Genomic DNA, 25,778 nt, shown 5'->3' with positions numbered 1-25,778 from the left:
GAAACCCACAGGGACTGGGGAGGGCTGATGGGGCCTCCAGACCCCCTCCGTGGCTTTCTAGGGCCAGGCAGAGGGTCTGAGGACTAAGCGGGGAAAGGAGGGAGTCTGAGGTGGGGGCCCAGGCAGGCCCTACCCGTTCCTGGTGTTCTCAAACCAGTAGCGGTCGCCATCCCGTAGCCGCACAAACTGGTCGAGGACGATGGCGCTGAAGAGGGGCCCAGGGTCCCCGTGGCTCTCCAAGAGCCCCCCGGGGAGCAGCTCCAGCCGGGACAGGTCCTGGCTGTACAGGGCGGCTATGGCCTTCAGCACCTGGGACCGCGAGGGGGCAGTAGTAAGTGGGAGGATGAGGCACCTGCCTTTGAGCAAAGAGGCAGATCCCAGGGATTAGCCTGGGGGTTAACAATGACAGCAATACCTCACTCTTCTATCGTGCATATTATGCCCCAGGCATCGCTCTGAGTGCTTTAACTCCTCTAACAGAACCCTCTCACAGACTCAGCTGCCTCTTTTACAGGTGGAAGAAAACAGGCAGGCGGTCCCCAAATTTTGCTCACAACTCATTCTCGGAAGGGTGTGAAAGTTGAAGGGGCAAAATCAGAAAGTGCAAAAGTTGAATGGTAGAATGATGCGTTATAAGAGGATTCTATTCTTTAGAACTAAAAAAATAAAGATGAAATTCTTGCTAACGCATTGGTTTTTAGACAGTCTTCAGCAATCAATAGATTTGCCATCTTTTTCAACCTGATCTTTTCTTTAGTTCTTTTCCTCACAATTTAATACAATTTAATAAGCACTTGACCAGCCTAATTCCAATGAGGCCCAGCTGAAGCTAAGAACTTGCTATTTGGTGTACCTAATGATTCCTACCTTCGTTCTGCTTTTATATAAGTTTATGAGCTCCATGTATATATTACTGTTGTATCGGTCTTTTCCAATTATCCACTTTCTAACGATTTTATAAAATAGGATAAAATGCCACACAGTAGGCACTCAATTGTAGAAACACTGCTGAGTCAAGATATAATGTGGCCAAAACTGGCTTATTGGCTGGCAGGCAGTGACACTCGTCTGGGTGATGATAGCTCAGGGTGTGACAGTGGCCTCTCCACCCACCAGTGCACAAAAAAAACACAGCTTGTTCCAAAGTCGAGGACCTTCTAGACTCCCTCAGGGTGTTGTTGGGAAGAGTATATGAGTACACTAGAAGCTTGATAAATGTTTGCTGAATAGGCACAATCACACAGAGTCCTAAGCAGAATCCTGGCCCGGGTATCTGGTGCCCCTGTGTTGCTACCCAACTTCCATGCCTTGGGCCCCCCATCTCACCGCCCAGGTCCTGACCCCTCCTCACTGTGCTGTTGCTCCCAGAGAGTGCAGGGTTGATGTCCTGCCAGCGGCTGATGGGAGGCAGGCCCAGCGCTGCCCTGGCCTTGGTGTAAGAAGGTAGGCCCAGATCCCGGCCCCGCTGCAGGCAGCTGGCCAGGTGGTCTGTGCGGGAAAACTTCAATGGCCCGGGCCAGAAATCTGGGAATGAGACACCCGCGAATCTGAGAGAGGTTGAGTCCACCACAGTGGCCTCCAGCCCAGGCCCCAGGCTCCACCCAGCCCCAGAGGGTCAGAAGCTCTCTCAGCAGCAAGTGTAGTATAGGCTCCCAGGCTTGGCCACCCCTCCCTGCCTGGCCCTGGACTCCAACCAAACCTCCTCCCCGGGCTCAGGGGTGCACAGCCTTCAGGAGCAGCCTCAGCCTCACCTCGCAGGTCCTCAACCACCACATGGTCCTCTCGCTCCGCAATCTGGGAGGCCATGCCCAGCAGCAGCGCATCCACATCTTCAGCCCTTTGTAGGCTGGGGTGCTTTGGGAGTAGGGAGAGGGAAAGGGACATGACTGACGGAGCCAGAGGTTGGGCAGCCAGGCTCCCTCCCACACTGCTGGGAGACTAGCACAAAGGGCCTTAAAACTTTACTTCTTCTGTCTCAGGAGATTTGACAGTATGGTTGGCAAAGGCACTAGAAAATCTAGGTCTTGGTCCTTGCTCTATCACTAACTAGCTGTGTGGCTTTTGGTAAGTCACAGAACCTCTCTGAATCACAGCATCCTCCCCTTAAAATAAAGGGAACAGTACTAGGAGGATGTTAAGGTGTCTCTCAGCTTGGCTCCATGACTCCAGTTCTAGGCCTTCCTCGAACATCATCCTTCTCTTCCTCCTCCCCTTCCCATCTTATGAAGACAAGAATAAAGCATCTGGTTGTATTTTAAATTAATGGCCAATGTTTTTCACACACACTCATCTGATCTGGATAGACAGACTATCCCTGGTAATCTCTTAGAATCCTTCCTCCAACTCCCTAACACACATGCACATTCTCACCTCCTTAGGAATGTCTAACTGGGAAGTTTCCTTGAGGGGCTGGGATGGCTGAGGTCCCCCAAGGTCTACAAGGGACCCAGAGTCAGGAGAGAGGAAGACCTAGGGACAGCAATTAATGTAGAGCCACACCTGTCTGCTGGTCCCCCACACAGCTCTGTGTAAGGACGCAGGATTGAACTTTTGACCATGTACAGCTACCTGGTCATCTTGGTCATTTGTAGGGGAGATGGTTCAGACCCCCTAGGACTTTCTCCTTGACCCCAACCCATCTCAGCTGCCTGCCTCAGCCCTATGGTCCACTTTCCTCACATACCCTCAGACACACACACACACACACACAAATACATTCACACAATGTGCCCCCAGCCCTGACCTCTCGGTTCCAGTAGCTGTTGCAGACCCGGAGAGCTCTGGAGACACTTGAGTTCCGACTGACAACCCCCTGGAAGTGGCAGCTGGCATTTCTGAAATGCAGGGAGCAGGGAGCAGTGACTGAGGCCATGGGGTCCCAATGTCAGGCATTAGCTTTGGTTTCCACAGCCATAGCCAGAAGCGCCAGGCCATCACCTCCCTGAGGTGGTACATGGTCAAGCCACATGAAGATATTGGAAGGTAGAGTCTGGACAATCTGACTTTTGGACAGGCTCATCCCACATCAAACCAAACATCTAAAAATACAATTCATAATATATATTTTTATTGGTCTTTTGAAATTACTTATCTCTAGATAACTCAATTGTCTATGATTCCTCAGCCATCATCAGGCATACCTAGAAATTGTTCCAGAGCCTGAAAATCCAGCCTATGAATTGTTTTAAATCAGAATGCAATTTTAAACAAAGAAGCTGACATGCTCTGTTTCATAAAAATGTAATTAAATATGTACATTTTGATGTTAAAGTTTCTTTTTCATTATTTTGGAGCCAATATTTTTCCTCAAATCTCACAGTTTTATAACTTCTCCCAAAGCTTGTAAACCTCAGACCCTGGGCTTATAGCTAAAAATATTCCCAGTATAGTGTCAAGACTTGAAGTTCAGACCCAGTGGGCTATGTGACCCACCCACTGGGCTTCAGTCAGCCCTTCTTTAATCAGGGGGTTAATATCTGCAGGGACACAAAAAAAATGGACATAAATGTGGTTAGAAACCACGATGTACCTATTTTTAATTTGTTTCTCTTCCTCTCTACATTCACTGTTCCCTGGGGAATGAGCACTCTTCAGGCTGGTAATTGAGAGCTCCTGAGGGCAGATTTTTCTCACCTGACCCTTCTCCCAACGCCCGCACACTACAGTCCCTCTCTCACCTCTTGTAGACGCCAGGAGGCACCATGGTGGAGAAGAACTGCTCCGAGGCTGCCAGAAACTCAGGGGAGATGCTGGGATCCAAGAAAGGGCGGTACCCTGGGGAGAGGGGAGAAGAGAGAGAAAGGACAGTAGAATTTAGCCCTTAAAACACCCCAACTCCCCCTATACTGCCCTCCCAAACTCCAATCCTCTCTCCCCACCCCCTCACCTGCATACTTCGGGGGCGTTTTCTGCAGGAAGCTGGGCAGCCACTCGTACAGGGCGATGTTCTGAGCGGAGGAGTCGGGGAAGAGGGGGAGCACAATTAGTGCGGATGAGAGATCTAAGCCCGGGTAGGCCCAGGTGGAGTGATGAGGACCAGGCACTGGCAGTGATGACAGAGGTCACTCAAACAAGGGCGATGCGGAGGCCTGGCCCCAAGGTGCCACTCTGGGTGGATCACTTGAGGATGGAGGGGATTTGCCGGGTAGGCAGAGCTAAATAATTACAAGCAAAATCCCTTGTATAAAAAGCTCTTTGTCTTATTAATTTCAGGGGTTTTTCCTAGACATTAGTTCTCTGAGAACGGTATCTCCCTTGGAAAGGGCATGTCTGGGTGGAGGTTTTCCAAGGGTGGGAATTCTGCAGGGTAAGCGGAGTCGGCTGTGGCCCAGGGCATGGGAGCTGGGGGGGGGGGGGGCGCTGGGGAGGAGGCGCAGCTGACCTGGTAGGTGGCGATGACCCTCTTGCGCGCGTGCTGGAACAGCTCCTCGTCCCCCCAGCTTGGGTGCTCGCCGGCCAGCTTCTTGGCGCACAGGTTGTGGTAGCGGAACCAGAGCAGGCCCAGCGCCTGCAGGAAGGGCTCCCGGTTCCCTCGCTCGGCCCCGAAGGCTGCCTCGGCCGTGGGGGTGCAGGGGAGGAGATGAGAGGCCGCCAGACCAAGGCGCCCCCCACCCAGCCCCCAGCCCCGGCCCGCGGCCTCACCGTACAGCCCCCGGGGCCCGCGCTGCCCGGTCGCGGGGTCTGGCGCGATCCACATGAGCAGGGTCTCCTGCGCGCCGCGGGGAAAGGCCGGGTCGGACCCCGACGCCAGCTCGCCCCCGGAGAAGCTCCGCAGCGCGTCGCTCCAGGAGTGCGAGGAGCCATAGATGGCGCTGCCGTCCAGCCAGCCGGTCACCTCGTTGGTCTGCGGGGGCCGACCGGTGAGCCGGGGGTGGGTAGCCGAGGGGCTCAGGGAGGACCAGGCACAGCGAGTGTCCGTGGGGGGGGGGGGGGGGGAGCTCTCCCGACCCCGCCTGCCCTGTCGGAGCACAGGGTCCCCCATCCCACCGCCTGCCTCATCTCACCAAGTCCCTGGGGTTGCTGGGGCTCTGTCCGGTCTTGGGGTCCCAGCGGCTCCTCTGGAAGGGCAGCACCACATCCCCGCGCTTCTCGGGATCGAACACTTTGTCTCCGGGCGGGATGCGGATGTTGAGGAACTCGGCAGGGCAGCCGGGTCTCTCCACACTCACCAGGTCTGAGAGCACATGGTAGCCTGCCCACCCATGGGGAAGGGAATGGGATGCTGGAGTCAGCTGAGGGCCACTCCCTTCCTGCCCTGCGTACCTACATCTTACACACACAAGCCCACCACCCCACTTCCCTCCACCCCAACCATCACCATCCCACACCCCTACTCAGCTCCTTGAAGTTTCAAAAGACTCAGCAGCCATTATGGGCAAGTCCAAGCCTTGACCTACCCTCAGCCCAACCTTACAATCCTGTCTCTGTCCTGGCCCGTCCGTGTCTACACCTTGGTCCAAGCTGTTGACAATGCCAGTTTGGCCTTCTCCTTGGTTACTGGGAGGGGCCCAATGAGTGTGCCTAGGCAAGCGGGCTGGCAGCACAGGCTCCAACATGCAGCTGGAATCCTGCCCAGAAGGCCGCCAGCTTCAGTGGGATATTGGACACTGGGGAGCAAGTATGGGCACATTGCATGGCCAGCAGAACCCCGGCACCTCTGATGGGCTAGCTAACCACTGACTCTTAGCCACTGCGGCCACCCCTCCCTAGCACTCCCATTCTGACCCCTCCTTATACCCTTTGCCAAAATCAGAACCTTGTCCTATCCTAGGAGCCACAGGACCGAAGAGCAAGAACAGGGTCCCACCAAGCATCCCAGAAGATTATTTTCATGCCCTTTTCCCATCTTGTCTGCTGTGTGGGACAGCTTTATGCCTCCCTCAACCTAGACTTCACTTCATCCAGGATCCTTCCTCCCTCTGCTCCCTATCCCATGGCCTCCCCTTCCATCTCTTGCTGCCCCCCATCTCTCTGACCCACCATCACTTTTCTCCCTCATTCCGTGACCTCCCATCCCCCTCGTTATAGAATCCAGCTGAGGCTCTCACCAAAAAAGACCCCCAGCACTGTGCGGTTTCGCATGGAGGCTTGCCCTGCAGGGCCTCCCATGGCAGTGTTGCTGAGGAGTCGCGGGTTGGGCAGGTGAGGTTCTCCCCAGGGCTGGTACACACCATCTGCATAGCTGGCCGGTACTAGGCGCTGCAGTCGAGAGCCTGGGGTGGGAGAGGTAGGGACCAAGAGGAATCCTCAGGCGGGCTCCCTGACTTCCTCTCTCCCAGGCTTCCCTCCACCTGCCAGCCCTTGCCCTTCAGGCATGGGTACCACCTTGGCCATGGAGCTCTGTCCCCACTTGGTCCTCGCCTACCTTTGCTGCCCCATCTGTGCTCCATAAGGTTGTTGTACCACCCATCAAATCGCTGTACTTCCCACGAAATAGGGTTCTGAGTCCCTGTGAGAGAAGGGATGGGGGGCAGCTGGGTAAGTCGGCGCAGAGAAGGGGGTTCTGCAGGGTATGGGTCCTGTGAGCCTGGTGTTGGAACAGCAGAGCGTGGGCACCCCGCACTAGTGTGGGAGATAAGGGGTACAGGTAGAGAAGCAAGGCAAAGTGATGTCCAAACTCAAACCCAATCCCTAAGCCATCCAGTGAGGGAGACCTGGCAGGGAGCCCTAAAGTAGCTAGGGGCAGTGTGTGCAGATAAGTGGCCTCAGAGAGAAAGAGAGGGCCTGAAGGAGAGCAGTGGCAATGGGAAGGGGGTGCTGTTGTCTCCCACTCCCCACATATGTCAGCTTCCAGTGGGACACAGCAGGACAGAAACCATTCCCAGTCCTAAGACACCATACAAAGCAAGAGTCAGCCCCACCCCGCACCAGGGAATGACGTGTCATTCTGTGACCCATGCCTGGGCAGGGGCAGTGTAGAGAGGGGCCTGGCCCTCTGCCAGAGCCAAGCCCCAGGCATACGGCTGTAGCCTTGGGACTTGCTGCTGCTCTGGACGTTTCTCCACTTTTCTGGATGAGGTCAGGGACAGGGTTGGTTATGTGGATGACTTCATCTCCTCCCTCTTTGGGGTACTATAGCCCCAGAATTCCTCCTTCAACCCCACCGAACTGCTCTCCAAAAACTAGATTAAGGGAAGGTGCACTCAGCTATTGGGGAAGAGCCCAAGCAGTGGCAGCAGAGAGAAGGGGCTAGAATCAGGGGTGGAGAGGGGATCCTTCTGATCAGCAGATTAGATGACCAGTTGGATTTCTTCCCCCAAACTAGGAGGCTCCAGGGTTGATGCTCTGTCTCTGTGAACAGAGGAAAGAAAAGGACTTCCATCAGCCAGAGGGAAACCCACTCCTCTAATTGTCTTCTCACTCTGACCAAGGACAGGATCTGAGAGCAAATACACAGAAATGCAGGCACACACGCATGTGCGCACACACACACACACGCCGGAAGACAGGGAGCAAAGATGACTCAGCCCTGTTGTTTGAGTAAAAAAGCCAGCTAAGGAATTGGGGCAGGGACTAGAGCAGCCACATACATGTGATCTCCAAAATAATATGAGCTGGTCACAGAACAGAGGCAGGTCCTGGGGGAGGATGTGGGGAGAGTGCCTCTTGGGGATAAAAAGCAAGAGCTGGAGGAGGAAAGGGACATCCAAGGCCAAAGCAGGGAGAAGGCTGGGAAGGAATGGAAATGTGAGGAGTTCTGGCAAAAGAGGAGCAGTAGGGGCCATTTCAACATTCTATTGCCTCCAGCCAGGACAGAGGATTCCACATGCTTCCTCTGCTTCCTCTTCTTGCATCTGCCACCCTAACTTGTGGCATCTTAAGACCCAGACTACAGAGAGTGGCTCAGATTCTAGTAAGCTGAAGGTAGCAAGGCAAAACTCCTGTGGATTATATAGTTTTAAAACATTAGTGGCTTCCCTTCAACTTTGGGTCCAGTCTGACCCCCAGTGTCCTTTATTGTCTTGTGTGTTTAATCAGTCTTTTCCTATTTGGGTTCAGAGGCCCTTAATTTCTAGAAAAAAAGAAAGAAGATAGAGAAGACAGAAAGAGCCCCCAAACCAGAAAGAATGAAACAGGAAAGGCTAACACAGCAGATGAAGACACCCCAATTCTTAAAAATGCATTCTATTATCCACCCATTCATTCAACAAGCTTGAAATGAACACCATCCATATGCCAGGCACTGTGTTAACTAAGGACTAGGGACACCAGGGTGAATATGGCACAGCTTTTGTCCTTTGGTGAGCTCAGAAGATGCTGGGTTCCTCTATTCCTAGCCACACTTATCCATGGATACTCACCCATGGGGGTCCATGGACCAATGAGGAGGGTCAATACCAGAGCCAGTTGGCAGCCCATGATGATAACAGGTCCCAGGTGTTAGAATACCCTGAAATGGAGAAATGTCCTAGAAAAAGACAGAGGACAGAGAGGATTAACCCCAGCTGCTCAGGAGAAATCAGGCCAAGGCTTCTGCAGGTTCCTGTGAATCTAGGCCTGAGTCTGGGCCACAGTGGGTAGCAATGAGCAGGAGACTCACTCTCTCTCAAGAGTCTTTCATCCATTCAACAAATACTTAATAAGTCCCCACAATATCCTAGGCACTGATCTAGGCATCAGGGATTAAGCAAACAGAAATCCCTGCTTTGTGAAAATTACCTTCTAGGATTAGTTGGAAAACCTTTCTTTAATACAACTTTCTTCAGAGTGTCTTCCTTGGACAGGGCCTTTCTTGGGGACCAGGAAACTGAGCTAGGGGCTCAGCACTGCTGCCGGTCTGCTGTATGATCCTAGACAACTCAATTATCCAATCTGGACCCTGGTTTCCTCTTTGGCTATGGGCATAAACATTCCTGCTCTGCCTACCTCCCAGCATGATTGCCAGAATCAAATGTGTGAATGAGGTGAATTTAAAGCAAGGAAAGTGACAAGTATTATTGCAAATGTGATATAGAAGAGGTGGGCTGAAGTTTGGCCCTCTGGATGCACTAAGAAAGGATACAGAACCAGGTGTTCATGTGTTTGGTGCTGAATTCCGGCTCTCTCTCCCCAGATCACAAACCACCCAGGGACAACAGGGGAACCGAAGCAGCAGGCTGAGACTCCTGAGCAGCACAGAGAGTGTGCAAGGCCAGTTGAAGAGCCCACTAAAGACAAGCTGGAGACTGGGGGTAAAGAACTATCTATTGGAAGAAGGTGGAGGCTCAGGGAAAGTCTCATCTCCAGTCAAACTCTCAGGGCTCCTGGACACATTCTCTAATCACAGAGGAGGGAATCCTGGGGGGTGACCTCATCCCCATCCCCCATCTCCCATCAAACAAATGAAGAAACCAAGGCCCTACCATAATTCAGAAAGCTCAGTATTCCACCTGCTCCATCCCACAAAGCTGCCTAGATGCCCGCCTTTGCTAGCATGTGTTGTGCAAGTGTGCGCACATGCGCATGTGCATACGTGTCCTGTGCCTGGGAGCAGGGCTTTTTCAGGAACCTGGCTCCAAACACCAGTGTACTCCTCAGTGCCTAGAGGCATGCAGTGGGCTTCAGACCAGGCTGTGGGAACAACCCGAAGGGGAAGATGGGCATGCTCTACAACCACTCCTTGTGGGTAGGTAGCCCTTAATGATTTACATGGCAATGTGGGTACCGCATCTTCCCAAAGGGAAGCACAACCCTTTAGTGAGGCCTGTGGCAGCGCCAGGGAGAGAGCAACAGGCCTTGTACCACATGACCACTTTTCCAGTCCAGTGTCCTAGAGTAGTGACCCTGGGGACCCTGGAGTGGAGGGAAGATGAGTCAGCCCATAGGCACCAATCTGGTCTCAAGGAAGAGATAAAGGACTCTAGACTCTAAAGGCCCAAGGTTCCTTCCCTGGTACCATGTGCTGCTGTCAGGAGGAGGCCCAAAGAGATCCCCTCAGCCCAAGCAAGCCAGGCCACTCAGCACCCGCCAAAGAGCCCTGTCTCCCAAAGCCTTGTTGGGGTGACGGGCAGGCCCTACCTTGACCCATTTTAGCCTTAGGCTAAGACAGGAGATGGGGGTGGGGGCCCAGGGCTAGAATTTCCCTTCCCTCAGAAACTTGGTGGCGCTGGGGCCCTGCCCTTAGAGCTCCCTCCCCCGGAGCGCCTAGGCGCGTGGGCCGGAGAAGTCCTCTGGGATCTGACCTGCGGCCGCGGCGTTCCCGGGCCCTGGGCTCGCGTCCGGCTCTGAGCGGGGCCCCTGACGCTCGCTTTCCTTTGGCTCCCTCTCCAGCAATGCCCCAGGACGGGCGGGGCTGGGGGTTGAAGAAGGGACGACGCGCCCCGGCTCAGAGGCGGGGCCAGGCAGGGTGGGGCAGGAGAGGAGCCGGCGCGCCCCGGACCCGCCGAGGTGGTCGTAGTGGCCCAGGCCGCGCAAGGTGAGACCGTATGCTGGCTCGCCGGGCTCAGGTACCGGGAGACGTCCCGCGGTGCCGAGGACCCCGCTAGTGTGGCCACGTGGGCGGAGGAAAGGGTAGGTCTGCCTCTACTTGTCTGCTCTGCGGCCTCGGAAGAGGGAGAGAGTGCGGGGGGCAGGCGCTCCCCAAATCCTTTCCACACCGTTCGATCCGGAATCTAGGACAGAGAAGATCGAGCAACGCCCGCAGGCAGGGCAGGCGTCACAGCAAGACATCTTGTCGTACCCTTCCAGGAGTTCCCGGGGTGATCTCGGGGGTCTCATCCCCCTATGCGCCGCGCCCGATCCCCGCCGACCCCGGACCGCGTCGCCAGGATTGCGCGCGAGCCGCCCGAGAGAGGAGGGGCGTAGCGGAGAAGAAAGGGTCGGAGGCGGTCTGCGGAGCGGGCGCACGCTGGGCAGCGAGGTCCTCGCGCACCCGCCTCTTCTCGGCCAGACGCCCGGGGGTGGACGGCAGCGCCGCCGCAGAACCTCGCGTGCGTTTCAAGGTTGAGAGCAACTCAGAGTGGGAGGCAGGGAAGCACTCCTGACCCGGTTTGTCCGGTCACAGCCTGGTCCTTAAGTGAGTTAGGAGAAAGTGGGGGTTAGGAGGGAGGCCCATGGAGGGAAAGGGCGCGCGCTTTTGGTGACAAAACGTCGGGACCCAGTTTCCTTCCCCCAAACATCCCCGGGAGCTTCGAGTGTGAAGTTCAACCAGGAGGCGAAAGGCGGTGGGACTGCCACGCTCACTTTGTTTGGAAGAGGAGAAGGTAAAACAGGTGTGTGGGTGGCAAGCATGCGGCTGGGGCTGGGGTGGAGGGGTGGCGCAGTCCGCGCGGATTTGGAGGGGGCCTTGAAGTGGGCTCCCTTTCTACATCCATCCAGACTAAGCTTAGATCAAGCGGGAGTTCTCCAGAGAGAACGTTTGGTAAGAAACTAAGTGGAGGCAAGGAAACCCTCAGAAGGCCATATAGCCGGGTAGTTTAACCTTGTCTGATTCAACACTCGAGTTCCTTACCCACCTAACTCCTTCCTGGGAAATCCTGCCCCAACCCACTTTTCAGATCTTGTTCTATTTGCCTATCTAACCCCTCCTTTAATGCATCAACAAATGTACCTATGCACACATACACACAAACACCTTCCTCGAAGAGAAGCTAGGACAGGAATTCCTGTCAGGGTACCCCTATTAAGCCAGAACTATAAATCTTTAACCAGGTCAGCCGTAACCAGAAACACAAACCACTAAGTTCCAGTAGCTGTACATCACCAATCAGAGCTCTTGGCAACTCCAGGCATATCACCCACTCTCCCTTCCTAGGAAAATCAGTAGTCCTTACTCTACAGGTTTTGGCAGATGGGGGAGGTAGGCAGAAAAACAGGAAGGTTCTGGTAAGCTACGAAAGAGGCCACAGAGCACTGATTAAGCATATAACTAACTTTACTGAAGGCTGATGCTTATATTATGCCAAGTTTTCTTAAAGATTGTAACTATATCTGTATACACACATGGGAATACCACTTCATCCTGCAGTAGGCGAGGATTGGATAACTGTGTCTGAGATACAACTGAACGTGACAGAAAGCTTTGATACTTGAAGGGAGTCCAGAAAAGGAAAAGGTGTCCCTCTCCTCCCCAACCCTGTTGAGAATGGATAACCCAAATTGTGGGGATTGGCCCACCCAGTGAGAAAGTACACCCAGTTTGTCACAGGGTCCTCTGATGAAGTGCTTTTTGTGTCTAGATATCTATATCACTGAGAATGAGGGAGACTGTGCTTTCCTCATTTTATGTCTGTGTCTCTGTGTTTGTATGAACTTGTGTGTGTGTGTCTGCCTGTATCTTGTAAGCGTCTACATATTTATACCAATTTACATTTGTATACACAAATCATGGTGGTGAGCTAGCGAAGTGGGTTGAATGGATATTGACATGACATTTTTCTCAGATTGGAAGAAATTCCACTGTCAGTCCCTTGTGAAGCCAGGGAGGAGGATTTTTCAGGTGGCAACAAGTTTTTTAGGAAAGCAGGATCACGATGTTTGGGAACTTTTCATTTCCATCCCACCTCGACGTGCAGGTGGCCTGATTAATAATGAAAACCAAATTAGGATGAGGTTCATAGAAAATTAATTAGGCAATGTGGATTAAAGAAGACTTAAGTCATTAAACTGAAAAGAAGAAATTTATCAAGATAAACTGTCTTTTTTGTTTAGTCATCTTTAATAAATATTTTGGAGAACTGAAAATAAGTTAACAGTGTTCTCCTGTACTTAAAATACAGAAAGATTTTTGTTAGTGTTTCTTTGAAGTGCCATGTTACTAGAGATGAGCCATTCTTGTAAAATATTTTATAATTCCCCTTTAAAAGAAACGTGGGTCTAGTACTAATATATGACCCCAGCTAAAATGTATTACACTATTATTTGCTTACGTTGCAAATATTTGTCTTTGAAATTCCAGCATGTAATAGCATTCATCTTTCCTATTAGCAACTTTGCTTTATCATCCCATATTATTAATCAAGATATCCTATATTTTATAGCACTTCTTTTTATAGCCTTTCCTCAAAACATAATGGCTTCAGTCTAGGTGTCATAAATGGAAGAATTTTAAGACTGAAAAACATCTGCTTTAAAATAAATATCAGGGGAGTGGATGTAGCTCAAGTGGATGAGCACCTGCTTCCCATGTATGAGGTCCTGGGTTCAATCCCCAGTACCTCCTAAAATAAATAAATAAATCTCACTATCACAAATTTTACAAGATATTTCAATCTATAATTTCTTAAGTTACTCATTTTCAGTTAGAATTCAACTATATATTTCAGTTTAATTAAACATGAACATTCCAGCTTAGATCTTTGCTAGTTTTAGAGACTCGAGATTTCTGAAGAGGCTTTCTGAAAGTTTTGTGAAATGACCAAAAATTGATGGGGTTGGTTAAATCCATTTCTGCCCAGTCCTTAGCCCTGCAATGGTGATACTCAGTTAACTGTGGTAAGAAAGTATAGCATAGCTCCCTCTTGTGTGCAAAATCAGGAGCCATTGGCAAAGAAACTCATTCATATATTCATTCATAATTTCATATGTTCATTCATCCAGAGCCTGATTACTGTGTGCTATGTGCAGGGGATGCAAAGATGGGAAGACAAAGCCCCTGCCCTCAAGGAGCTTACAGTCTAATGGGGATACAGTTGTTCCAACAATTGCTGTGAAAACTTTGTGATCATGGAGGTATATTCAAAATGCAATCAGAATGTTAGAGGTGAGAATATCCAAATTGGCCCAGTGGTGTCAGAGGAAACTTCACAGAGGAGGTAATACAAGCTGAGACTTGAAAGGTAAAAAGGAGTTTGCCAAGAGAGTGAGAGCATTCCAGGGAGAGGAAATAAGCTTATACAAAGGTGTGGAGGCTTGAAAGAGCATGTCATATCCAGGGAGAGGCAAGCTGTTCATTATGACTAGAGATTAGTCTGGGTCAAAGATGAATACAGAGGGGTAGGAGGGACCTGATCATGAAGGACAGTATGTGTGATTGTAAGAAAATTAGATCTTACCTGGAAATCATTATGCACAGGAAAGTGAATTATTATATTTGCGTGTTGATAAACATTATTCTGGCACCAGGTTACAGATGATGAGGCTGAATTAGGGCAGAGATAGCAAGGAGGGAAATGCATGGATGGCTTTGAGAAATATTTAGGAGGTACCATATTCCAGGGATCTGGCTTATTTGATTGACAGGGTGGTGATGCCAACAAAGAGAAAAAGAAGACAGGATAAAAAGCAGGATAGAAACAATGAATTCAGCCTGGGACCTGTTAAATCAGAGGCATTAGTGGAACGTCCAACTGAAAATGTCCTCTCAGTAGTTGGCCTTCTGAGTATGGAACTCAGGTAGGAGGTTGACCTGGAGACATAGATTTGAAAGCTCATCAGCCATGGGAATGGATGATATTGCCCAGAGAAGCTTGAAGAGTGATAAGAGAAGAGAGCCTAGACAGAATCCTGAAGAGCATCGACATTTAAGAGAGAGGAAGAAGAACTAGCAAAAAGATCAAGAAAGGGATGACCATGTTTTTCAGTCAAGAAAAGACAGGAGACCCAGGAGAACAAGATATTATGGAAAGTCAAGGAGGAGAAGTTTGAAGAAAGAGACAGAGTGGTCCACAGTGCCAAGTACCACAGAAAGGGCAAGATGAAAAGTGAAAACTGCACTTTGGATTAAAAAAATTTTTTTTTCGTTTTCTTATCTTTTTTTTTAAAGACACATGGATCACACAAAATATTACATTAAAAAATATAAGAGGTTCCCATATACCCCACTCCCCACACCCCCCACTCCTCCCACATCGACAACTTCTTTCATTAGTGTGGTACATTCATTGCATTTGATGAGTACATTTTGGAGCATTACTACACAGCATGGATGATAGTTTATGATGTAGTTTACATCCCAGGCCATTCAGTGGGTTATGGCAGGATATATAGTGCCCTGCATCTGTCCCTGCAATATTATTCAGGACAACTCCAAGTCCTGAAAATGCCTCTATGTCACACCTCTTTTTCCTTCTCCCTGCCTTCAGCAACTCCCGTGGCCACTGTCTCCACATTAATGATATACTTTCTTCCATTGTTAGAGTCAGAATAGTTCTATAGTAGAATACCAGTAAGTCCACTCTAATCCATATTTTATTCCTCCATCCTGAAGACCCTGGGATGGGGATGTCCATTCCACCTCTAAATAGAGAGGGAGCTTAGATCCCACATGGTTGTCAACCACCACACCAGGGAACCCAGAGAGTCTACGGCTACGCTTTGGATTTAACTCTAAGTGAGCTAGTAGAGAAGCTGGGGATCTGACGAAGCCAGACTGCAACGGGTTTAGGCATGAAGCAGTGGAAAGTCCAATACAGATTACTCTTTCAGAAATCTTGCATATGAAAGGGAAAGAGTGGGATAAGGTGATACCTGGGGGTGGCGGAGATACCCAAAAGGTCAAGGAAGAAGATTCATTTTCTCTATTTTCTTATGAGGAGAGAAATGTAAGCATATTCTTGGGGAAAAGAGCCAGTGTAGCAGGAGAAGCTGAAAAACTATGAAAGGGAAGGGGGATCTGATCAGAAGGGCAGTAAAGGCAGGCAGGCAGAGCCCAGGAGGATGGATTTACAGCATCGGAAAGAGGAACAAACTTGTTCCTCTGGAAGGGGGCTGGGGGGGAGAGGGAAGCAAAAACCTGATGCTAAAATTGACACCACAGAAACAACAAAAAACATATCCAATTTTAAAAAATTGAGACTCAGAGGTTATGTCACTTGCTCAAAATATAGGATTAAAAGTTAAATGTCCATCTGTTTCTTTGCCTGACACCCTGCTACCCCTGGAGAGAGCATAGGAAGGTGGCCAGCTGGAAAGAAGAGAGGCAGGCTGGAGCTGGGGCATACTGCAGGAGAATCACAGCATTTAGAAGCAGAAGGGACCTGGAGGTTTATCATATTCAAACTGTAGATGAGGACATGGAGGACCAGAGAGGCTATCACTTGCTTGTCAACTTTACAAAATAAGTCAGTGAAGAATTGGAACTAGACCCAGAACTGATCCCGAGAGTCCAGGGCTTTTTCCATGAAGGACTGGAGAAAGAGCTAAACAGACTAGGGAATGACCCCTCCTTCCCAACCTGGTAGCTTTTATTATTGATATAACTTTGTTCCAGGACCTATTCTTAGCACTTCACCCAATCTCACTTCATACTCACAATGACCCTATGAGGCAGACACTATTATCCTTGTCTCTCTTTTTTTAAAGATTTATTTATTTATTTATTTTCCCCACCACCTCATTGTTTGGGCTCACTGTCTGTTCGTTGTGTGCTCGTCTTCCTTTCAGGAAGCACAGGGAACCAAACCCGGGACCTCCCACCTGGAAGGGAGACTGCAAATCACCTGAACCATCTCTGCTCCTTGTTTTGTTGGGTCTCCCATGATGTTTTCCTTCTTGTGTCTCTTGTTGCATCACCTTGTTGAGTTAGCTTGCCATGCCCAGCCCATCGCATCAGCTCACTGTCTTGCTTATTATCTTCTCTAGGAGGCACCAGGAACGGAACCTAGGACCTCCCATGTGGTAGGCAGGAGCTCAGTCACTTAAGCCATATCTGCTTCCACCATCTTTAAATAAAACCAAGTCTCTATAGAGATTAAGTCACTTTGCAAGAAGCAGAATTCAAAACCATAGCGGCTTGACTTCAAAGCTTATTTTTTCACTATATTGCTTAAACAAGGCTCTACATAGTCAGATTATAAATTATGTAGCTTCCTGGGAAAACTAAGACACCAGTATAGATCACACTTAGATAAATGAGCAGAGCTGAGAGCATTGATTCCAAGATGCACTTTTTCTCACATTTTAATATCTCTGAAATTGGGGTGTATCTTAACAAGCAGTGGTGGTTATGATTGTCAGCATTTTTTCCTTCTTTGTGTACATGAAATAATAATGTATCTTGAAATTTTTTCTTAGGTTTAATGAGATATAGTAAGTTCAGGTTCCATTTTCCCAATATCCTGAGTACAAAGGGAAGTTGGCTAAACTAGCTCTGAAATCAGGGGAGAGGCAGAGAAAACCAAAGCCATGGTTTGAGGCCTGGGAATTTGAATAGTAGAGAAGGACCAGTGTTGATGATGTGTGGGGCAGAAGGACAGTTGGTTCCAGGACTGTGCCTGGTGGAGGGCAGGTGTTCTTTCAGTGCTTATTGAGATGAATTCAATTTAAGCTAGATTTTTTCAGAGTTTCCCTATTGGCAGGAGCCAGGGTGCCTGAGAAAGCTGGACAGACCAGTGCAGGCAGGGCCAGATCTGGGAATCGGCTCTCTGATGATGTAGTTAGGGTATATACTTAAGCAAGCCGTGTGGCCTTTGATTCTTTGGAGACGGAGGAAGCAAACCATTCTTTCTGTAATCTGTACCATCTTTAACCCTTCTGCTTTTACTTGATTGTATATATATAGCTCTTTTTATGTTCTGTGATCTGCCTGCTTGTGCTGGAGGCCTGAGGGAGATAAAAGAGAATTAGTGTTTTTTAAGACCATCCCAGAGGAAGCAGAGACGCCTCGAGGGTCGCAGTGGCACAGCTTTCCGGGACCTAGGGGCTAGGAAGGGACCATAGGATGGCAGACACTGCTCATTCTGTCACAGCCAGAGGATGGGGAGACGGATGGCCAAGAGACAGAAGAATGACAGTCACGGTGGAGGCTGGCAAGGCCTGGAGAAGAGGTGCCAGATCTGTTTTATTCTCTGCTGTATCTCCAGCACCACTAACGGTGCTGGATACATAGAGGACACTCAATAAATACCTATCGTTGTTGTGCAGCATCGCTCTGCTCTGCCCAGCCCCACCAAAATGGCTGCCTTCGGACACACCTTCCCCTTCTATGGTGGCCTGAAGCCGACCTTCCCCCTGGACACCACCTCAGCCATCATCATCACCGTCTTTCTGACTGCCCTGGTCACCTTCATTGTCATCCTGCCTGGCATTCGGGGCAAGACGGTGAGAAACAAACCCAGCCCTGGGGACCCCAGGCCTGGACAGACCTCGGGGCGGTGGCATCCCATCTCCCTGACCACAGCCAGACTCAGGAAAGAGTCTGAGAAGGTGCCGCACCCCCAGCAGGGAGCATGCCCCTCCATCACTGGTTCAACGGGTAACTAATTATTGAGCACCTACCGTGTGTCAGAAGCTCTGATCCCAGTGGACCAAGTGATCTCAATTTTAGAGACACCCCCCCCACCACCACCACCACCAGGTTTGGAAAGAGGAAGGGTGGCCTTGGAGGGTGGGTGCTCCTTACTCAACCCACGCCCCCTGTGACTCAGAGGCTGTTTTGGCTGCTGCGGGTGGTGACCAGCTTATTCATAGGCGCTGTGATCCTAGGTGAGTGTGACGCACAGCTGACGTGGGCAGCCGCCTCCCTCCTGTCGCCTCCCCTCGGCCCGCCTCTCCTCTGCCCGCAGCCCCTCGCTCCTGCCCTTGCCAGGGGGGTGGGGCCTGAGGAAACCCTGTGGGATCCAGCCTCCCAACCTTCCTAACATTTTCACTCAGGTGAAAGTCCGTCAGAATGAATGTCTGTAGGGAGTGGGTCTCTGGAGACAGGAGCTGAGGAAATGAGAGAGGGCTGCTTGCTTTGCTTCGGTGCTGAGGCACACAGGAGAGGTGGGAGGTCTCCCGGTTGTCTGAGGCTCTCCCTAAATGGGGGCAGGGAGGGAGGCAAGGGGCAAGCGGAGCGTGACCAAGGGAAATCTTGGCTGCTGTCCCATTTATTCATCCCATACATATTGCTTGCAGACTTACCACGAGCCAGACCCCGAGCTAGTTAATGACCCCGAGCTAGTGACCCCCAGCTAGTTAATGGGTATACAATTATGAGCGAGTCAGATGCGGACCCCTTCTGACTCTAATCCAGCGATGTCCAGACCTCCCACCTACTCCCACCCCCCTGAGTTCCCACATGTCCAACTCCCCGACCCCAGCTGTGAATTTCAGTTCTGAGTGGTCTGTGGGCCAGGTCAGCACCAACACGTCGTACAAGGCCTTCAGTTCTGAGTGGATCAGGGCCGACGTGGGGCTGCAGGTCGGGCTGGGAGGAGTCAACATCACGCTCACAGGTGAGGAAGGGTCCTCACCCGGGAGGGAGGGGTGGGCTTTGCTCTGTGTCTGTGGAATCGATGTTTGGGTTTGGTCCAAAGAGCTATAGGATGCCTGGCACTGGGGCTAAAAGGATGGGTGGGTGTCGGGGGGATGGAAGGAAGAAAGTTAAGAGGACCTGGCAGCAGCCTTCTCCCAGCTGAGACGAGCTCCTGTTGCTCTGCCCGGTGCGGGAGAGCCCCTGGCCAGGCGAGCACAGGCCCTTGGGTCCCTGCCGAGCACAGCTGCCCCGTTTCGTAGGGACTCCAGTGCAACAGCTGAATGAAACCATCAGTTACAATGAGGAGTTCACCTGGCACCTGGGCAAGAACTATGCTGAGGAGTATGCAAAGGCACTGGAGAAGGGGCTGCCGGACCCTGTGCTCTACCTGGCCGAGAAGTTCACGCCGAGCAGCCCCTGCGGCCTGCACCGCCAGTACCGTCTGGCAGGATACTACACCTCAGCTATACTGTGGTGAGGGTGAGAAGGGGGTGGGATGGAGGCCCTGCTTGCCTAGACCCAGCAACGGGGTTTCTGCCCATCTCTCCCCACTTACCCAGAGATCCTGGTGGGACGGGCCGGCACCAGTCACCATGGTACTTGGTTAGGCGGCCCGTGGGCAGGAATCCCTAGCTCACATCGTTGGGGCGTCCCTGGGCCCCTCGGCTCCACCAGCAGGTAGAGGTGCATGGGCCAGCCCTCACCAGGTCCTGGCTCTCCAGGGTGGCATTCCTCTGCTGGCTGCTGGCCAACGTGATGCTGTCCATGCCTGTGCTGCTCTATGGCGGCCACATGCTGCTGGCCACCGGTGCCTTCCAGCTGTTGGCCCTGCTCTTCTTCTCCACGGCCACTGCCCTCGCCCCACCCTGCACCCTGCACCCGGGCACTGCCACGCTGCACACGCGCCACGGGCCTGCCTTCTGGATCACGTTGACCTCAGGTGAGGCCCAGCCCTGGATACAGGGACTGTCATGCTGGTAGGATAAGGATAAAGGGTCTGCCCCTGGGGGCCAGGGCTGCCTTTCTTCTCTTTAAGGAGTCCCCAACCCTCTTAACACTCAATCTCCTGGTTTTCGCTCCCCAATTCCACTTCTCCTTAAATATCCTCTTCCCTGTATCTTCTGTCTCCTGCTCCTCATACCCCAACTCTCTCTTCGCCCAGCTCCTTCCTAAATCTTCTACCCCCATGTCCTCTCCTGCCTCCACCAAACATCCTTCTCTGTCCCCCACTCTGAGAGCCTTCTTCTGTCCCTGCCTCTTAGCCTTAAATTGTCCTGCAGTTTTATTTCCCTTTCCTGTCCCACTGTGTCGGCCCCCTCGTGTCCTTCCCATGCCTCCTCCTTGGGGCCCTGCCCCTCCCCCAGGGTTTCTCTGTTGTCGGAATTTACTCTCTGCTGGGATGGGATTGAAAGTGCCCTGGGCTTGGGGTCTGGAAACTCAGAACAACAGAACCCTAAACAGTGGTCACCTCTCGGAGTCCGGACTGCCCTGAAGCAGGGACTCCAGGCCTCCCTTAGAGTTGTTCTGATGCTCCTAGAAGAAGGTGTCTTTGGGAGGCTGTTACTAGCACTAAGGCAGGATGCCTGCTGCCCTTTCCCCAGGACTCCTGTGTGTGCTGCTGGGCCTGGCTGTGGCGGTGGCCAACAGGCTGCAGCCCCACAGGCTGAAGGCTTTCTTCAACCAGAGTGCTGGAGAGGACCCCGTGCTGGACTGGAATCCCGAGGAAGGGGGGCTCCTGAGCCCCCGCTACCGATCCATGGCTGAGAGTTGCGAATCTCAGGATATTCCTCTGTCAGAGGCTTCCCCAGAAGCGTGCTGTAAGGAGGAGTGCCCCAGAGAGCCTGGCTGTGCCCCATAATGGTCCTCTCTCCTCCACTGACCACCTGGACTTCCAATCCAGCTCCAGTCCTCATCAGAGCCCCATAAAACCAACAGAACCACCCTCAGAGGGGCTTGTGTCAGGCCCCCAGCTCCAATCTGTAGGAGGAGTAGAAAAAGGAGGCTCTAGCTGTTGATTTTCCCCCCAAAGCCTTAAGGTGCAACACAGACTCTCAGCCTGCACAGAAACCTTGCAGCCATAGTCAAGACCAGACAGAGGCTGCACCTGTTTCTTGCACAGAGAGCCTGCCTTGCCTTGTTGCTTGGCCTCTTTGAGGTGCCCTTGACATTCTTTGAAACTCAACCTCACCCATATAACGGGCATATGTGTGGGGGTGGGGGGGCGGGGGTTACAGTGTGATTATTCTTTGGTCCCTCAGCCCTCTGCACCTCTTGTTTTCCTTTTTCCTGGGTCCCTTTTGTTGTTCTTCCTTTACTTCCCCAACTTGTGTGACCTCTTGGTGCAATGAAAGACAGCACTGGGAGGGAGAAGAGACCAAACTTCTTAAACCAAGTCTAACATTAACTTGCTGTGCTACATTCTCTTTGAGCTTCAGTTCCCAAATTCACCAAATAGTATTGTAGGACTTGCCAGGGGTCTTTAAAATTCCAGGACTTATATTTATATTTTTGTGCTTTGCAGACATCTACCTAGGCCTTTGGACACCATCCCAAAAGGAGTTGGGTGCGGGGAGTTAGTGAATAAACTGCAAAATCCACTTCTTTTCTAGCCTGCTCAACTGGCGAGCAGAGGGAAATTCTGGTGGGAGGATAACCTGCCCGTGACTCCCAGCTCTGGGGCGGCTCAGAAAGATAACCCGTCGGTTCCCCACTCACCTCACTAGAGGGCACCCTTCTCCCGGCGCCTTTCCTAGATTACTCCGGGTCCTCCACACTGAGAGAACCTGGGTTTGCAGCAAGGCGGGGGGGAAAAAAGTGCACCAGGCAGGCTCCAGGCCAGTGAAGCCCCTGGAGAGCACGGGTCCCCAAGAGCCCGGAGAAGCCATGGGAATTAATTTTTACACGTTTTTAAAAAACAAAAGGAAAAATATTTATTTACAGTTCACACTGGGCAACTCTTTCCCACTTGCCTGCGGGTGTCTTGGGTCTGAGGCTGCCCACCCCCCCCCCACACACACACACACCCTCAGGCGCATGCAGCGCAGTCGCCCCTTCCGAGTTCTCTGGGCCCAGGCTGGGAGGCACTGCTTCCTGGCCTGTGAGGGCCCTGAGGCTGTTGGGGTAGTTGTCCGCGGTTTGGCCCCTCTCACAGGTAAGTGCTGACGTGCGGGGCTCCTGACTGCGTGTGTGGCGCGCTGCTGAGGACAAGAGGAGAGCCCCCTCTCGCCTGGCCACAGCAGTCCTTGCCGCTTTGGTCCAAGAAGATGCGGAGAGCGCTGGGCCGCGCACAGTGGAGAGTCACCAAGATTCCTCCGAGGAAAAGGCACAGGACGCCTGCGGCGGCGCCGACCGGAAGAAAGGGGGCGGTCAAGGTTTCCGCCCAGAATCCGGCTTGCCCTCCACCATCTATTGGAGCCCACCCCTCGCATTTCCTTTCCTGACCCACATGCTGGAAAGTTCTGACACCGGTTACGCGGCACACGGGTACGTTCGTTATCGAGGGCAAGAACCCGAACCCCTCTGGCCTCCTCTCCTCATCTGTAAAACGGGCACGATAGAACTGTGCCTGCCTCGACGTACTGGTGAGCGTGGCTAAATAAACAACTGACGGGGACGCATTCCGTAAACTAGAAAGCGCGCCCCGGCTTAAATCCCCGTCCCCAGTCCCCCTCCCACCCCTTCCGGGCCCGGCCTCTGGTCGGGGCCGGGGTCCTCACCGGTGGCCAGTGTGACCCAAAAGGCGACGCCGTAGCCAGTGGTGAGCTCAGCGGAGCCGAGGCGGAGCGGGCAGAGCGGCACGGTAGAGACGGAGGCGAAGGCGAAGACCGCGAAGAGCGCGAAGGCGCCGGTGGTCAGGAGCGCCAGGCCCCCGTAGAGCGGCACCGGCATGGAGAGCAGCACGTTGGAGAGCAGCCAGAGGCAGAACGCCACCCTGCGGGGGCACCCGCAGCCCTGTTAGCCCGGAGGACGCGCCCCGGCCCCACCCAAGGGGCCTTGGAGGAAAGAGACCACTCCGGGTCTGAAGCTGGACTTTTCCTGCACCTGCCTGGATGAACTAGAGCCCAGGGCGCTTCTTTCCGAGCCGAAGCCCTCAAGGGACGTGCTAATTACCACGCCGCCGGCCGCGTTCCCACAGCCGCTCTCCCCTGGGTCCCTAACCCAGAACGAAAGCCTGGGGTCGGGCTGGGGGTCGGGCTGGGGGTGGGGGTGGGGGTGGGGCAAGGCGCAGGGGAGCCCCCAGGCGAGAAGCGGGCTCCCTAGCTCTAGGCGGTTGCTGGGTCTTTCCGGATTCCTCAGGGCTAAGCGTACTTCTTGACCTTCTGACTCCTCGAGGGGGTAATTCTTACCGCTGAGCATCGGTCGGGCTGTAACTGGAGCGCGCCGCAAAGGGCGCGGTCCCCCTGCTCACCAGCCACCCCGCTCTTGCTCGCGCGCGCACACGCGGCCTCCTTTCCAGCACTCACCACAGCGTAGCGGAAGCGTAAAGTCCCGCTTGGCGGTACTGGCGATGCACCCCGCAGGGGCTGCTCGGGGTAAACTTCTCTGCCAGGTAAAGCACCGGATTTGGCAGTCCCCTCTGTAGTGCCTCCGCGTACTCTCCCGCGTAGTCCTCGCCCAGACTCCAGCTGAACCTCTCGTTGTAGTCGATCGTCTCATTCAGCTGCTGCGTTGGGGTCCCTGGAGAGGGCGATTGGGTCATGGGGCTGCCCGCACCCAGGGAGGGAACGACTGGGCGAATTCAGATAGGAAAGTAAGGGTGGGACACCCGCAGTGAGAGACGGTGGTTGAGGGATCTGGGGGGAGGGGGGTACCCTAACTTCCCGCAGTATTCCCCCAAACCCTAAGGTCTGCCAGCCCCAGGAGCTCATTTGCCCCAGCCGTCTCACCTGTGAGTGTAATATTAATTCCCTCCAGGCCCACGAGCAGACCGACGCGGGCCTGGACACGCTCTGAGCTGAAGGCCTTGTAGGATGTGTTGGTGCTGACTCTACCCACCAACCATTCTGCACTGAAGTGCACAGCTGTGAGGAACACAGTGGGGAGAGGTTTGGGAAGATAGCATTAGGAGAGTTGTGATGGGAGGTGAGAATTTGCAGACTTGGAGGATCTGGGGGTCCATTGTGGTGCAGGAAACCAACCCCAACTCCCCATTTTCCCAGAGCTGCCCTCTTCCCACCTCCTTTCACACCCAAGGTCTTCTCCCCCTCATATGCATCACATACTTACCCACAATTTCGGCGCCTATGTACAAACTGAGAAGAATTCTCACCAACCAGAACCAGCGCTGCAGGAAGGGACACCAGGTCAGACCTGGGTACGGCCCACGGGATCCCCCAAGACCTCCCTTGACTCCTCTTTGCCCTCTGAGACTGCTCCTCTTGCTCCACACCCTTTTCCCAGTTACTTGCTTTTCCTGCAAGTCCTTCTCTGCCACTGGCCCCTCGCATTTCTTATGTGTTCTGGCCAAGTATCTCTGTGTCTCCAGCCCCGTTTTCTGGTCCGCAGCGCAGTTCTCCTCCACCCTCCACTTGAGTCACTGTTTGGTGAAGCTCAGTGAGCCCAGGAGAAGTGCTAGGCAGGTAGGGGTCACCTCCCCCAGGAGAGGGAGGCCCCAGAGCATGGTGGCCCAGGAGCGGAGATGAGAATGCAGGCTCTCAGATGCTAGTAGCCTCACCAGTTCCCTGGGAAACCTGTCAATCTAGATGCGGACACTATGGTTCCTCCCGGACTAGAAAAACGCACAGCTTAAGCTGGAGGTGGGAGGAGGGGTCTAAGGAAATGCACCCAGTCTGTTACAACTCCTAGCCCTGTTAGGGGTTCTCAGTGCTCTTAGGAAGGGGGAACCCATGCACATGAGCCTTAACCCAGCGCACAAAGGAAACACAGCAGCCTGAGCTCTTGGCCGTGTCACCTATTGGAAGACGGTGCAGCTGAAGTACGGGGAGAAGTGGGAAGCCCCTGCAGCTCATGAAGCCTAGATTCCACCCCAAGATTAAGTGAGTGAGGGCCAACTCTACAGCATCCTCCCAGACGAACTCGGGGGCAGTCAGTGTCCAGGATGTTTTGACGGGGAGCGCTCCGTATCCTTGGGAAGGGGTGCTAACAGCACCAGACTGCTCCATCTGCATCTCCGTTTGATTAAGGATGGAAGTCCTTGCCTCAATCTCACCTGCCCTGGGTCCCCGTGAGGCAGGTGCCCATGACGCCCCCCACCCCAGCCCGGGGCTTCCAACGCTCCCTTACCGAGTGGCCACGGATCCCTGGCAAGATGAGTAGGAAGCTAACAGCTAGGGCCAGGAACACCACAATGACGATGAGCACCGGGACGCTGAAGCCGGCGGCATGCCGGGGCTGGGGGTAGAAGGGCAGCTCGCTGTCCCATAGGGTCATGCTGCCACCAGACCAAGGGCTATGTGCGGAGAGCTGGCGGACCGGCGGGCGTGCTGGGTCTTCCCGGAGAAAAGCGACCGCGTCCTTGGCACCCGCGCCGCGGTTCCACTTGTCTTTATTCTTTCTCGTGTGCAAGGACACGCCCGCGTCACCCCTAAGGGAGCGCAGCCCTCAAGCGCTCTGGGCTGGACCCCCCGGAGTTGGGTTAGCGAGTGAGCGCACTTAATTCTCACTGGCTCTGGCCAGTTACTTTCTGGGCGTTGCGCTGCGTTTTAAGTCGCGCGGGACCAAGATCCCT

The 25,778-nt window shown here is 52.9% G+C and overlaps 3 protein-coding genes across 4 annotated transcripts in view; 1 reads left to right on the top strand and 2 right to left on the bottom strand.

The window, feature by feature from the left end:
- Positions 1-10,305, bottom strand: part of DUOX1 (dual oxidase 1) — a 30,452-nt gene extending 20,147 nt beyond the window's left edge. Inside the window, exons 1-13 of the mRNA XM_058294106.1 lie at positions 10,161-10,305; positions 8,301-8,407; positions 6,365-6,448; positions 6,048-6,212; positions 5,004-5,191; positions 4,642-4,843; positions 4,382-4,548; positions 3,887-3,947; positions 3,678-3,774; positions 2,744-2,834; positions 1,752-1,854; positions 1,352-1,524; positions 134-309 (exon numbers count right to left, since the gene is read on the bottom strand). Coding sequence (XP_058150089.1) covers positions 134-309; positions 1,352-1,524; positions 1,752-1,854; positions 2,744-2,834; positions 3,678-3,774; positions 3,887-3,947; positions 4,382-4,548; positions 4,642-4,843; positions 5,004-5,191; positions 6,048-6,212; positions 6,365-6,448; positions 8,301-8,358 — 1,565 coding nt within the window. The 5' untranslated portion in view covers positions 8,359-8,407; positions 10,161-10,305. The remainder of the gene's footprint in view (positions 1-133; positions 310-1,351; positions 1,525-1,751; positions 1,855-2,743; positions 2,835-3,677; positions 3,775-3,886; positions 3,948-4,381; positions 4,549-4,641; positions 4,844-5,003; positions 5,192-6,047; positions 6,213-6,364; positions 6,449-8,300; positions 8,408-10,160) is intronic.
- Positions 10,306-10,626: 321 nt separating this feature from the next.
- Positions 10,627-21,691, top strand: DUOXA1 (dual oxidase maturation factor 1). 2 transcript variants are annotated; one of them, XM_004466764.5, is made up of 7 exons: positions 10,627-11,189; positions 17,779-17,955; positions 18,282-18,339; positions 18,936-19,070; positions 19,351-19,564; positions 19,813-20,030; positions 20,692-21,691. In XM_004466764.5, the coding sequence occupies exons 2-7, from the start codon at positions 17,809-17,811 to the stop codon at positions 20,946-20,948; spliced, it is 1,029 nt and encodes a 342-aa protein (XP_004466821.2). In that variant the 5' UTR covers positions 10,627-11,189; positions 17,779-17,808; the 3' UTR covers positions 20,949-21,691. The 2 variants fall into 2 exon arrangements, with proteins under 2 accessions (XP_004466821.2, XP_012383799.2); XM_012528345.4 differs by having other exon boundaries at positions 10,647-11,180.
- A 419-nt stretch (positions 21,692-22,110) lies between these two features.
- On the bottom strand, positions 22,111-25,745 carry DUOXA2 (dual oxidase maturation factor 2). The gene is made up of 6 exons (XM_004466766.5): positions 25,334-25,745; positions 24,317-24,374; positions 23,977-24,111; positions 23,554-23,767; positions 22,807-23,021; positions 22,111-22,423 (listed from the first exon to the last, which is right to left on the bottom strand). Exons 1-6 carry the CDS (start codon positions 25,478-25,480, stop codon positions 22,236-22,238), a joined length of 957 nt encoding a protein of 318 aa, XP_004466823.1. The 5' UTR covers positions 25,481-25,745; the 3' UTR covers positions 22,111-22,235.
- Positions 25,746-25,778: the final 33 nt, after the last annotated feature.

The sequence above is a fragment of the Dasypus novemcinctus genome, chromosome 3 (assembly GCF_030445035.2).
Source record: "Dasypus novemcinctus isolate mDasNov1 chromosome 3, mDasNov1.1.hap2, whole genome shotgun sequence".
Classification (NCBI taxonomy): Eukaryota; Metazoa; Chordata; class Mammalia; order Cingulata; family Dasypodidae; genus Dasypus; species Dasypus novemcinctus.
The sequence above is the reverse complement of the archived record's forward strand: the minus strand, read 5'-3'. Positions and strand labels throughout refer to the sequence as shown.

Excerpts from the sequence above, each read along its gene's own strand:
- DUOXA2 (XM_004466766.5), bottom strand. The coding sequence starts at position 25,480 with ATGACCCTATGGGACAGCGAGCTGCCCTTCTACCCCCAGCCCCGGCAT. Across the intron at positions 24,112-24,316 it reads CATAGGCGCCGAAATTGTGG|CTGTGCACTTCAGTGCAGAA; the intron begins GTAAGTATGTGA and ends TGTTCCTCACAG. Across the intron at positions 23,022-23,553 it reads TACGCTTCCGCTACGCTGTG|GGTGGCGTTCTGCCTCTGGC; the intron begins GTGAGTGCTGGA and ends GTGCCCCCGCAG.
- DUOXA1 (XM_004466764.5), top strand. The coding sequence starts at position 17,809 with ATGGCTGCCTTCGGACACACCTTCCCCTTCTATGGTGGCCTGAAGCCG. Across the intron at positions 17,956-18,281 it reads CTGGCATTCGGGGCAAGACG|AGGCTGTTTTGGCTGCTGCG; the intron begins GTGAGAAACAAA and ends CCTGTGACTCAG. Across the intron at positions 19,071-19,350 it reads AGTCAACATCACGCTCACAG|GGACTCCAGTGCAACAGCTG; the intron begins GTGAGGAAGGGT and ends CCCGTTTCGTAG.